At 34.1% G+C, this 13,405-nt stretch overlaps 1 protein-coding gene across 1 annotated transcript in view; it reads right to left on the minus strand.

The window, feature by feature from the left end:
* LRP1B (LDL receptor related protein 1B) overlaps nucleotides 1-13,405 on the minus strand; it is a 2,136,850-nt gene that overhangs the window by 145,670 nt on the left and 1,977,775 nt on the right. Inside the window, exons 68-71 of the mRNA XM_062186250.1 lie at nucleotides 7,913-8,019; nucleotides 5,802-5,931; nucleotides 4,061-4,167; nucleotides 3,601-3,733 (exon numbers count right to left, since the gene is read on the minus strand). Coding sequence (XP_062042234.1) covers nucleotides 3,601-3,733; nucleotides 4,061-4,167; nucleotides 5,802-5,931; nucleotides 7,913-8,019 — 477 coding nt within the window. The remainder of the gene's footprint in view (nucleotides 1-3,600; nucleotides 3,734-4,060; nucleotides 4,168-5,801; nucleotides 5,932-7,912; nucleotides 8,020-13,405) is intronic.

The raw sequence follows: 13,405 nt of genomic DNA on the forward strand, positions 1-13,405 counted from the left end.
AAATCAATCAAGTATCAGATTAACACATTAAAGAGCAAAAAACATATTATTATCTCAATAGATGCAGAGAAAGCATTTGAGAAAATACAGCACCATTTCATGGTGAAAACTTTAAGCCATTTCGGTATTGAAGGAATATTTTTCAACACAATCAAGGCAATTTATGACAAACCCACAGCCAGCATCCTATTGAAAGGGGAAAAGTTGGAACCATTCCCACTAAAATCCAGAACCAGTCAAGGATGCCCACTCTAACCACTGCTATTCAATATAGTCCTGGAAGTTTTAGCCAGAGCCAATAGTTAAAAAAAGATATTAAAGGGATACATATTGGGATGAAGAAGTAAAACTATCCCTATTTGCAGATGACATGATTCTATATGTAGGGGATCCAAAAGACTCCACTAAGAGTGTACTAGAACTCATGAAAGAGTTTGGTGAAGTGGTAGGATATCAAATTAACATGCAAAAACCGAAAGCATTTTTATGTGCATACAATGTCATGGCTGAGAAAGAACTTCTAAGATCAATCCCATTCACAAAAGCTACAAAAAAAGCAAATGCATTGGAATAAACTTAGCCGAGGATGTCAAAGATCTCTATGATGAGAATTAGAAAACATTAAAGAGAGAAATAGAATAGATTAAAAAATGGAAAGATCCTCTTTGTTCATGGGTTGGAAGAATCAATATGATCAAAATGACCATACTACTGAAAGCAATTTACAGATTCAATGTGATACCGATCAAAATACCAAGGACATTCTTTTCAGATATACAAAAATGATGCTGAAATTCATATATAAACACAGGAGATCCCAAATAGCTAAAACAATCTTTACAAAAATGCAAAGTTGAAGGCATCACAATACCAGATTTCTAGACATTCTATGGGGAAGTTATAATCAAAACAGCCTGGTACTGGTACAAAAACAGATGAATAGACCAAAGGAAGCGAATAGAAATGCCAGAAATCAACCCATGCATCTACAACTAACTTTTTGACAAAGGAGCTAAAATCAATCTCTGGAGCAAGGACAGTCTCTTCCACAAATGGTACCATGCACATGCATAAGTATGAAGCAAGACCCCTGTCTTACACCTTACACACAAAAAACTCACTCAAAATGGATTAAAAACCTAAATCTCCACATGCAGAAGTATGAAGCAAGACCCTTACCTTACACTTTATCCAAGAAAACCACTCAAAATAGATCAAAGACCTAAATCTACAACCAATACCATCAAATTATTAGAGAACATTTGGGAAACCCTGCAAGACATTGGCATAGGCAAAAAAGTTCTTGGAAAAGACCCCAGGGGCACAGGCAATCACAGCCAAAATTGACAAATGCGATTGCATCAGGCTGAGATGCTGCTGCACTGCAAAAAACACTCAGCAAACTGAAGAGACATGTGACAGAATGGGAGAAATTACTTGCAAATTATGAAACTGATATAGGATTAATAACCAGAATCTATAAAGAGAGTAAGAAACCCAGCAACAGCAAAAGAAACAACACAGTTAAGAAAAAGGCAAAGGACTTAAACAGGCATTTTTCAAAAGAGGAAATCAAAATGGCCTAAGACACATGAAAAAATGCTCAAGATCACTAGCCATCAGGGAAACGAAAATTAAAACCACAATGAGGTTTCACCTCACCCCTGTTAGAATGGCTTTCATACAGATATCAAGAAACAGCAAATTTTGGTGAGGATGTGGTGAAAAGGGTACCCTAATGCATTGTTGGTGGGTATGTGAACTGTTGTAGCCACTGTGGAATACATTATGGATATATCTCAGAAATCTAAATGTAGACCTGTCATATGACCTGGCCATCCCACTCCTGGGAACTTACCCAAGGCAAATGAATCAGTATATGAAAGTGTTATTTGTGCCTCTATGTTTAATTCAGCTCAATTCATAATGGCTAAGATATAGAATCAACCCATATGTCCATCAACTGAAGACTGGATAAAGAAATTGTAGGATATATACACTATGAAATACTACTCAGCAGTTAAATCCTGTCATTTGTAAAAAAATAAATTAAACTGGAAAATATCATACTTAAATAAGCCAGTCCCAAAAGGACAAATATCATATGTTCTCCCTGATCTGTGATAATAGAGCACCTAAAAGCTAATCTATAGAAGTGAAATTAACACTTTGAGATGCAATGACTTTGAACAGCCCTTGTCTCAACTATTGAGGAACAGGGTTTTTTTTTTTTCCTACTATTTGTTGAACTCTTTACTTAGTATGGAGTTAATCCATTGTATATAATGGTAAATAAAAATAGATCTTAGTAAAGAATAAGAATAGGAATAGGAGGGGAAAGAGAAAGAATGGTAGACGGTGGGTACTGTGGGAAGATTAACTATGTTCATAAACTTTTACTTATGAAATACATGAAGTTTGTGTTCCTTAAATAAACAGTTTCCGGAAAAACAAATGATCATTTACAGAAAGTGAATGTGATAGCTTAAAGATAGAAGCAGCTATTATGAACATTTAACTTTTATGGTTAAGGTACTACAAGTTCTAAGGGAAAGTAACACATTTTTTCCCCAAATATAACACATTATCAGGCTTTGGATAGGGACATTATCCAATGACTAATTTCTGATCTACTATTAAACAGAGTAGAATACATATTTTCCTTCGGTAACTGGATATTTACAGAAGTATTTTACATATATTTAAACTATGTAAACCATGAATACATACTCACATGCCTTATCTTATAAAGCAATGTCTAATATCAACTCTGTTAATGGTGAACCAAATATTCTGAAATGTGAAGTCCATTGAGAGACTTTTTTAAGAAAGTCACAAGAAATTTTGTATTTAAACATATTAAGAATACAAAATAACAATTGTGTAACTGGTGGTCATCTCAAGCTTCAATGCAATTTCTTTGCTTTAACTGAATTCTCATTAACTCTTAAGTAGCAACAATAGCATCTTTTAATGTGGAAATCTATAATTTAAAAGTTGTTATCTATCAGGATAGTCTTCACACAGCTAGAAAATAATATATTAAAAAGCTAAAACCTGTCTTGCAGACTGACAAAAATATAGTCCACTTTGTCAATGAAATGGCAAGATGGAAAACTGGGATATATATATATATATATATATATATATATATATATAAACTAAAATTATGTAGAACATGAGTATGTGCAATTTAGTGTTTCTGATATGGATCCTATTATTTCAGAGTGAGGTAGGTGATGTGAAAGAGAAGCAAACACAGAAAAAGACTTTTGTATTAATGGCTATAGTGACTATGTCCTCTTTATTCTTCATGTATCTCTGTCCCTGACCCAACATCTTTTCTGAAGACTAGATGGAAGGCACTTAGTAAACACTTGCATTTTGATGATCATGTTATGCACAGATTGAGATAATACTCTGTCTTACAATAATCCAGATTTTGCTCATTTGGAACAAGCTGCTATGTAATAGAAATAGAAAGAGTAAAGAGAATTTTTTAATGATCCTAGCCCTCTGCCCTTAGCACATACTATATATTCTGCACAACACCTTAACATCCATTGTCTTATTTACAGGCACACACAAAAACTCCCTTACCTCTGTCACAGTTCTCTTCGTCACTACCATCCACACAGTCATGAATTCCATCACACAGCCATCTAATTGGAATACAGTGGGCTTTATTTTTGCATCGAAACTGATCCTCGTTACATTCAGTCACACACTCCATCTGTTCAAATACAAACGGTCACTGTCGTTTTCATTAATGATAATGAAACAAACACAGGAAAAATAAACAAGCAGCTTATAATACTGGAGACTCATGACACCATGGGATATCTTTTATTTTGGCTTAATGAATATAACCTCTATAAATGCCCATGGGTTTTAGGACACTGGCAGCATGAAAATTCAGGTATATGCTGAAACGCTCATTTTCAATGTATTTGTCTAACATTTTAGAGAGCCTTAGGAATTGAGATTCCGTCTCTTTATTTTTATTATGTTTGGTTTCCCAAACCTAATTCAAAGATTTTAATTGAATGATAGATTTTACCTCATCTGAACCATCAGCACAATCATATTCTCCATTACATTTCAAAGATGCTGAGATACATCCGCCACTGGCACATATGTATTCACTTGATGAGCAAGTAGGAGAGGCTGAACACAATTATAAGATCAAGATTTAGATACAGTAAAAAGAATGACTGGTTTGGGATATAAAAACATATATAAAACCATAAAATAGGAACTCATAAATGGTAATACAAATAGCTTATATTTAAAAAGTACACTCAATAGTTAGTATTAAAAATTCATTTTTAAAATCTGCATTTCCATATTATTGCATCACATTAAATAGATTTCAGGGATGTAATAAACCATGTAGTAAGGATTTAGCTGACTAAAGAAAAAAAGGAAAAAGAAAATTTTCCATATCTTTCATCCCTTAGATTTTAGAATTTAATGGGTTTTACAGAGTTTTAAATTATTTAAAAAAAAATCTTCAAAATTTTTTCAAAATTATAATAATATTTAGTGATTCTTGTTAATAATTCTTAATTCATATATACATTATATAAAGCAAGAAATGGAAATCTTGGCATAGTGTCAGAGACCCAGAGATCTAATTCGACTATGTTGATATCAATGCAGTATTTGAAAAAGTTTTAAGAAGCTTCTTTTTTGAGGGCTTTAAGCATGAATATATTTAGCAGAGCCTATAGCATTTCCAATATTCCTTTATGACATAGAAATTAAAAATAACTAGTAGATAAATAAGTTACTCACACTAAACAGTCTAATTACTTGGCACAGGAATTACAGCAGCTGCCTTCTTCTATGGGTTTCAGTTTTCTAGGCTTGTATTCGTACCCCTGAGATTCTGTCCTTATATTAGACCACACGTAGCCAAATGTACTGACATAATGAATTTGTGGACTGAATTTATACCAAGATGCCAGAAAGCTTTTTTTTTTATTGAGTTTTAGTTTCTTTTAATTGGCATGTTGGCCTAAGGACCTGTATTAATTATGAGAATATGTCCGTATTCAGTAAGAAAGGAAGATGCGATTAATTAGCAACGTGGGCCATGGGTACCACAATGGGGCGTTATAATGTGTGTGCCTTGTATTAGCTACTTTGATCTAGTCTCCCAAGATAATGTTTTCATGATTATACAGAGATTACAGCATGATTTTTACTTGACTATTTTTTCTATAGGATAGTGTTATTAAAATACCTAAGAAAAAGTATTTTAATGAATATATTTATAGAAACACACTTAAGGATTAGAAAAACCATACATTCATTTTTTCCCCCTATACTTTGGTTTAGATTCTTAATTTTATTTTGATTTTAGCCCAAATTGTAATTACAAATAATATATGTATGATTCTTTTCAACTGGCATCATATTGAAACTATTATATTTTAAAATCTCAAGTTTTGTAAATGAAAAACTGAATTTTGTCATACTTAGAGTTGCAACCTATTTCATTTTGCTGTCTTGGGTAAACAATTCCAAATGGTGTGTTAAAATATAGAAACCAAAAAATCAAATTTGCAAGAATAATGCCGGGATCTCATATGTAAGCAATAATCTTATGTGCCAAAATACTTTCAAAACATATGAAGAGCACACCAAATAATTATCCACAAATATTTCAGATTATGTTTTTGGAAACAGTAAGTACATGCATACATTTGCCACTGCTTTCTGTATATAGCTGCTTAATTTAAAATTCTCTTAAGTTGAAATGTCAGCTAACTTAAATACCATTTTAATCATTTTACCTGGCTCACAGTTTTTTTCATCTTCTCCGAATTTACAATCTTCATGATGATCACATTTCCATTTTGCTGATATACATTGACCATTAGAACACTGGAACTGATCTTTTGAACAACTTGTTTCACAATTTCTCTGTCAAAAACAGTACATTTGTAATTAAAATCAATTTTTTAGAAAAAAAATTACAAAATTAAAAAAAAATTACAAATTCCAATGACAACTAGAATACATATGTATTGATACCTGGAAGTATAAGCATCACACAGAGTATATGCACACAGTTCAGAGAGTCCTATGCTAAACTCATGACTATATAATATAATTCTACTTCCATTTGTCTCTGTGTTGTTAATAAAACAAAGTAATGGAAAAGAACATAAATTCCGTGTCTTTGTCATGCTAACTAAATTGCTTTACGAGTAGACAGTTATGGATAAAGAAACTTTTTCTTGTTATTTATTTATAATTATAGGTGATATGAATATTATGGGACATAAAAGTTAAAGATTGATTCTAAACAATTACATCTAGCTTACTGGAGATGAAGCAATAGACTCTGAAACAACTGAGAAGTTTAAGGCAAATCTATTTTGCACTGGCAAAACTTCCCCTGGAGTTCTTTCTTTCCCCTCTCCCCATGTCTTTTTTCAGCACCTGACCTTTCGCTGTTTAGTTGGTGGTCATAAATCTCCCTCTCTTCTCTTCTGACATTTGTTTCCAAGGAACTGTGAAATGAACTGTCATCATTATCATTTCTGCTAGGCAACATATGTATGTTACTTGAAAGTCAAGCAAGACAGCAGATTTACCGTTGGGGAACTTGCAGTTGTTCATTTGTGCTAAACAGAATAGATCCACAAGAAATTTGCCTTTCCTGGGTGAGAACATTGAACCAGGATGCTCCCATGAAATGTCCTGCTGGGTTGATATATTTCTGTTATTAAACAATTTCTATTCTTGGCCAAATGTACTAGTGAGCTCCTTCCACAAAAACTGAGCCACTTTCATTGCTTGGTAATTCTCAGGGAGTGGAACGTGATGAGCTCACTTGTTCATCCCACCAGGTAGAGAAAGAAAAGTTACTTTCTAAATATCTGTGTTTTTTTTTTTTCTTTCCTGATAAAAGTTTAGTCAAATTTCTGGCTTTAAAATTAGTTTCTTCTTCCCTTCTTTTCTCAAATATACAGATTTTACAATTTTCTAGGAACTTCTTTAGGTAATATGAAAACTAAGATTTATGACCCATAGTATATAAACCCATAGGCTGGCATGAAGATCAAGACCTAAACTAACAATTTCTGTATTCTCTACCAAGAGAAATAGGGGTAATTTTAACTTGGAGCTGTTAGAATGGCTTTACAGAGGTGAAGTTAGCAGCAATACAGACAGCTAAAGCTTCTAATGTGTAAGGGGTACTGAAATGTGAGGGCTTGGGTATCACTGTAGATTTAATTTAAATATATATATATATATATGATGTATTAAAGCACCATGGAGTAATTAACATTTGAAACACATGCAGATAAATGTCTAAATAATGAGTTGTATGAATAATTACTCATGTAGGTACAATCTAGATTTACAGAACCGTCCAGAGAAATTCTAAACTTTTACCTAAACCTGTGTGTACAAAAGCCTTATTATAAATGGGTAGTGATTCATCACCCAAGCAAAGCTCAACCTGTGGTTTCATGAAAATTGATGACCCACATCTATGTCTATAAAACTGTATGTATTGAAGGAAGAGAGTGGAGAGAAGAAACTATTTAAATGCATAAAAATATTAGTCCTGACTATAAAGACTACAGCAAATTTATGAACAAATTCACAGATGGCAAGGACATCAGCTGTAGGGAATAGGATTTCCACTTTCCCATTCCCTATATAGCATTCACTAGTTGAGGTAAAACAGTCTATAAAATGAACTCTCAATGGTAGCACAAGAGCTATTTTCTATGCTGGATTTGTGTAGGACAGCTCATGGATATGTTACTTATCTCACTGTACCAGAAGCAAAGTATATTTCAGAGTTGACCTTATTGTACTTATTGCACATAATAATAATTACAAAATGCAATTTTACAATAATGTTTTCCTTTGTAAAGATGCCGACCTCATCAGAGCCATCTGCACAGTCAAAATCTCCGTCACACCAAAACCTTGAGGAAACACAGTCCCCATTGGCACACAGAAAATCTTTCAATGTACAGGTCTGTGGTTCTGGGGAAAGAGAAATAATATAGGGTTATTCCAATATAGAATAGCACTCTAAAATTTATATGGCATAACACACAAGGAAGCATAAAAGAAAAAAATAAGGGGGTTAGCAAAGCATAACCAATAAATTGTTTAGGAATATGTCTCATGAAGCATCTATGGAACATAATATAATAATTTTTCAAATTTATTTCTGAAGTCATGAATAGAAAGTGGCATTACAGAAACAAATTGAAAAAAGACAAAAGATAAATAGCCTACTATTTAATAAAATGCAGCAGCAAAGTAAAATGATCTTTTCAGTTGTTGGAATTCTAAGTCATTTTACGTATTTACTTTAAGTAAGGTCCATCAGGCTGTTTATTAACTGGGAAATGAGTCTAGCATTTGGTTCTTTGCTTTTTATTAGATATTCCAATGGCTTTATTACTTAATTTCATCCTTAGAAAATCTGAAATTCATAGACTAAGAATACAGGAGGATACTATTAAACCCCACTTAGGTGGGTAAGTGTTTAAGAGTCAGCAGGAAGCTGTTCAATATAGGTGTTGAGGCACACAGCAGGTTAAGCTGCTGCTTGGCATATCTGCATCCCATATCACAGTACCTGAAGTCCAGACTCACCATCACTTTTGATCTAGCTCTGCTAATGCTCACCCTGGGAGGCTGTAGATGGTGACTTAGTTACTGGAGTCCCTGCCATACCTGTGGAAGACCTATGTGGAGTTCCTGTCCCCTGACTCAAGACCTGGCCCCAGCATTTGAGAGTGAACCAGTACATAGAAGAACTTTCTCTCTCTCTCTCTCTCTCTCTCTCTCTCTCTCTCTCTCTCTCTCTCCTCATTCCCATTTCAAATAAATAAAAATCAACCTTTTTTGTTTAAAAAAAGAAGGCTGCTCTTTTTGAAAACTGCTTATTTGTTTATGTAATTATTTGCTTATTTCCTGTATCATTTACCTATCAATTTCTCAGATATAGGTTCAATATTGCCTCACCATGTTCCACACAACATAGCAAAATATAATGGCTTACTACTTGGCTTAACTCTAATGTGAAATATGCTTCATTTGGATAATGAAGTGGGATTTCAGAAATTTGTTCTTGCAAGTCATCAGTAACTACTAGAGAACATATTTTGTTTAGGTTTTTTTTTTTTTTATTTTGTAAACCTGGTTGATTCGTCTTTATTTTTTTTAAATGGGCTCCAGTAGAATTTCCACCTTATTTTTTAAAAAGATTTATTTATTTATTTTAAAGGCAGAGTTACAGAGAGGCAGAGGGAGGGAGGGAGGGAGAGAGAGAGAGAGAGAGAGAGAGAGAGAGAGAGGTCTTCCACCCAATGGTTCACTCCCCAGATGGCCGCAATGGCAGGAGTTGAGCCTGTCTGAAGCCAGGAGCCAGGATCTTCCTCCAGGTCTCCCATGCCTGTGCAGATGTCAAGCACTTGAGTTATCTTGTACTGCTTTCCTGGGCCACAGCAGAGAGTTGAATCAGATATGGAGCAGCTGGGACTCAAACTGGCACCCATATGGGATGCTGGCACCACAGGCTGCAGCTTTACCCACTACACCACAGCTCTGGCTCCACCTGGTTGAATCTTTGCATGAGAAAAGACTCCTTCTTTTCTATTTTTGTTAATTGTATTTACAGCTCACACAGTAATATTCTTATGTCAGCTAAGGAGGAGTAGGTAACAGACATTACATTAAAGGAACATTCATATGAAGCTGCATTTTCTGCATAAAATTTGTTAGAGATTAGATGAAATTAATGCTAATACTTAACTCATCCATGAAACTCAACCACTCTACAGCTGTATACTTTTGTGCTTTAGATGAACAAATCAAAACACAGAAAGACAAAGAACTTACTCATAATCATCCAGCATGTAGAAAAGCTGATATTGAACTTGAACCAATGCAATGTGATACCAGAACCTGTACTTTTTAAGTCTAGGCTATGTTATTATCTCTTATACATTTGAGAAGGTAGTTAGAGCCTGTTTTATCATCTTCATTACAGAGATGAGCATGACAGCCCTGAAAATTCAAGTTGTTTTCCTAAGGCACGTGGCCAGCAAAGTCTACTTTACTTAATACAAAGAGAGAACTCTTTGCTCTTATCAGCATCACATACCAAAGAGGTTTTACCCTCCTGTTTGCAGACACATGCAGTTTTACTCTTAGGAAAAAGAAATTATAATGAAATATATTCAATTTATTTAACAATGGAAAATAGCAACCAAAAAGGTTTTCATTAAAAGAATAAAGAGAAAATACATTTAAAACATATTTTACTTAGATGCTTAAGAACAGCAGAAAAAAACATTTAATTTTGTGCATTTGGAAGTTATCTGAATAGAAACAATTTTTTTGTTAATGTTTTAATTTGCTTTTATGTTATTTAAAAACAGGGGTGTTCATCACATGATAGATAGCTACAGCCTCACAGACCTGGACACATTTCACTACACAGCAGGCTGGAAGTTGCTGATGTAAGATTGCAAAAAGCCATACAGCAGTAGTCAGAGGTATTTGTCCAACAGTTTCTTGTTCTGAAGTGATTTTACATTAGTAGAATTAATTATTCCCATGCTATTTGGGGTGGAGAGGCTAAGTCACTTGTTAAAATAAAGTTTTCTCATTGCATACTCTTAAAAATGCCAGTAAGTCTATTTCTCAAAAATAATCATGAATTACTGTATTTATACATCCACAATTGCCAACAAGGAATGAGGTAACTAATCTATTTCTAGCCTTCATTTATATACCTCATATTCTTCTGCAACTTAATAGTTCAGAAAGATACTCTCTGGGGGAAAACGTAATTTAATTATGAGAGAAAGTCCTAAGGGAGTTTTTTTTTTATTTTTCTCATTATTGCTTACTTTACATTTCTTTCCCAGAAAAAATAAAAGAACAATATTCAGACTTTGGCATGATGGTTAACGTTCTTATGAAAAGAACAGTAACTACAAAATAATTGTATTTGGAAGCCCATCTGTTTCAAAGAAAAAGTGAATGTTGTGACATTTTTAACAGTATTTTTTTTTTACATGCTGTCCCTGAACTAATTTCTTCTGATAATACCTATATCCCTGAACCAAGAGGAAAGGGGAACCCCACGCATGAGCAACCAACCATGTGTCCTAAAAAGCTCATCCAGACAGGCCAGATTGGCATCCCAGCAGCACTTGCTGGGCATGCTTTCCAAGTTTTGGAAGGTTAATTTGGATTTTATAATAAGAGTGAAAAGTAGGGGCGTTACACAGACTAGTCATCCCATTTACTACCGACAAAAGCAAAAATATGCAGCCTCAGCGCTGAAGAGACCTGGAAACCCTCTTGCACTAAAAGGGAGGAATTAAAATTCAGAAAATAGAGCCGATGCCGTGGCTCAACAGGCTAATCCTCCGCCTTGCGGCGCCGGCACACAGGGTTCTAGTCCCGGTCGGGGCGCCAGATTCTATCCCGGTTGCCCCTCTTCCAGGCCAGCTCTCTGCTATGGCCCGGGAAGGCAGTGGAGGATGGCCCAAGTGCTTGGGCCCTGCACCCGCATGGGAGACCAGGAGAAGCACCTGGCTCCTGGCTTCGGATCAGCGCGATGCACCAGCCGTAGTGGCCATTGGAGGGTGAACCAATGGCAAAAAGGAAGACCTTTCTCTCTGTCTCTCTCTCTCTAGCCACTCTGCCTGTCAAAAAAAAAAAAAATTTTTTTTTTCAGAAAATAAAAGTGACTTTCAAAGCCATGGAATTAATGGTAAAGCAGAATGATTCCCAGACTGCAGTTTTTCTGCTGAGTATATTATCATAAACCCCTGGTGAGAAGTTCCAAAGTTATATGAATATGGGTGTTAGCATCTGAGAAGAGTTTGTCGAACATAATTAATATGACTGATATAATATATAATAATCTGATATAAATTCAATGTGAAAGTACTAGTTTTCAAATAAGGCTGAAAAAAACAACTTGTCAAATTTAAACCTTAACTTAGTTGACCAAATTGCTTAATATTTTTAAATCTTGTTAATTACTTCTAATATTGTTAATTACTTCTAATAATGCAGACATTAAATAATTTATTTCACACTCATTATTTAAAATATGCTTATAGTGAGGTAAATATGTTTACTCTTACTTTGACACATATACTGTATACATATATTGAAACATTACATAGTGCCACATAAATTAAAAAAAAATTCAAACGGGCCAGCATTGTGGCATAGCTGGTTCAGCTACTGTCTGCAAATTGGTATTCTATATGAGCACTGAGTCCTGGCTGCTCCACTACTGATCCAGTTCCCTGTTAATGTGCCTGAGAAGGCAGCAGAAGAGGGCCCAAGTACTTGGCTTTTTGCAACCACATTGGATGCCCAGATGGAGTTGTGATCATTTGGGGAATGAACTAGTGGATGGAAGATCTCTATCTCTATCTCTATCTCTATCTCTATCTCTATCTCTATCTCCCTCTTTCCTCCCTCTTCCTCTCCCTCTGTAACTCTGCCTTTCAAATAAATTCTTTAAAAATATTTGAAAAGATAATATTGAAATTAAATTTCAGAAGTGTGTCTAATATTTTGATCCAGATTACAAAATAACTCCAATATCAAATATATTTTCCTGTTTTTAAAAGCAGAAATCATTGCTGAAGCATAGTGTTCCTGCTAAACACTTAATGGGGGAAATGGTCAGTGCTGATTAAATGAAAATAAAATAATTAACCCATGTAAATATAAAATATAGAAATTATATTAAGTTTAAAGAATAGCTGGTAGTCTACTACAATTTGAACTTTTCCCATCCATGTGTCTGGAGTGTTTTTGATACTATTTAAAAATAAATTCACTAAATAAAATTCATAAATGAAGAACAAAAGTGACTTTAAACATATGTTGCTGTTGTTTTCAAATTTACTATCTGAGGCATGTATTGTTCCACAATAATATCAAACATTAACTGTTCAATGTAAATTAAAGCCCATAAAACTGACCAATGATACTCAGAAAATATGAAAATACACCTCTCCCTCTCTCTCTCTCTCTCTCTCTATATATATATATATATATATACACTATGTATTTAAATATACACATGAGATTAGGACAATTTATATCTTTTATACACATACACACATATACACATATATATGTTTGGACATAGGTTTGTGTATATATATATATGTGTATGTGTGTGTGTACCTATCCTAATATTTATGAAAATTTCAACAAATTATAAGAAATTGGAAATATCTTCATAATATTTTACCATATCAACAATATTTCCTGTGAGCCTGGCTTCTATATGGATAATTTCTTTGTGTTTCTATAAATTTATTGTATCCTTTTTTCAATCTTCATTGACTCAGCTCTGCCAAGGTGGAAATGG

This window comes from Lepus europaeus, chromosome 1, assembly GCF_033115175.1.
Source record: "Lepus europaeus isolate LE1 chromosome 1, mLepTim1.pri, whole genome shotgun sequence".
NCBI lineage: Eukaryota > Metazoa > Chordata > Mammalia > Lagomorpha > Leporidae > Lepus > Lepus europaeus.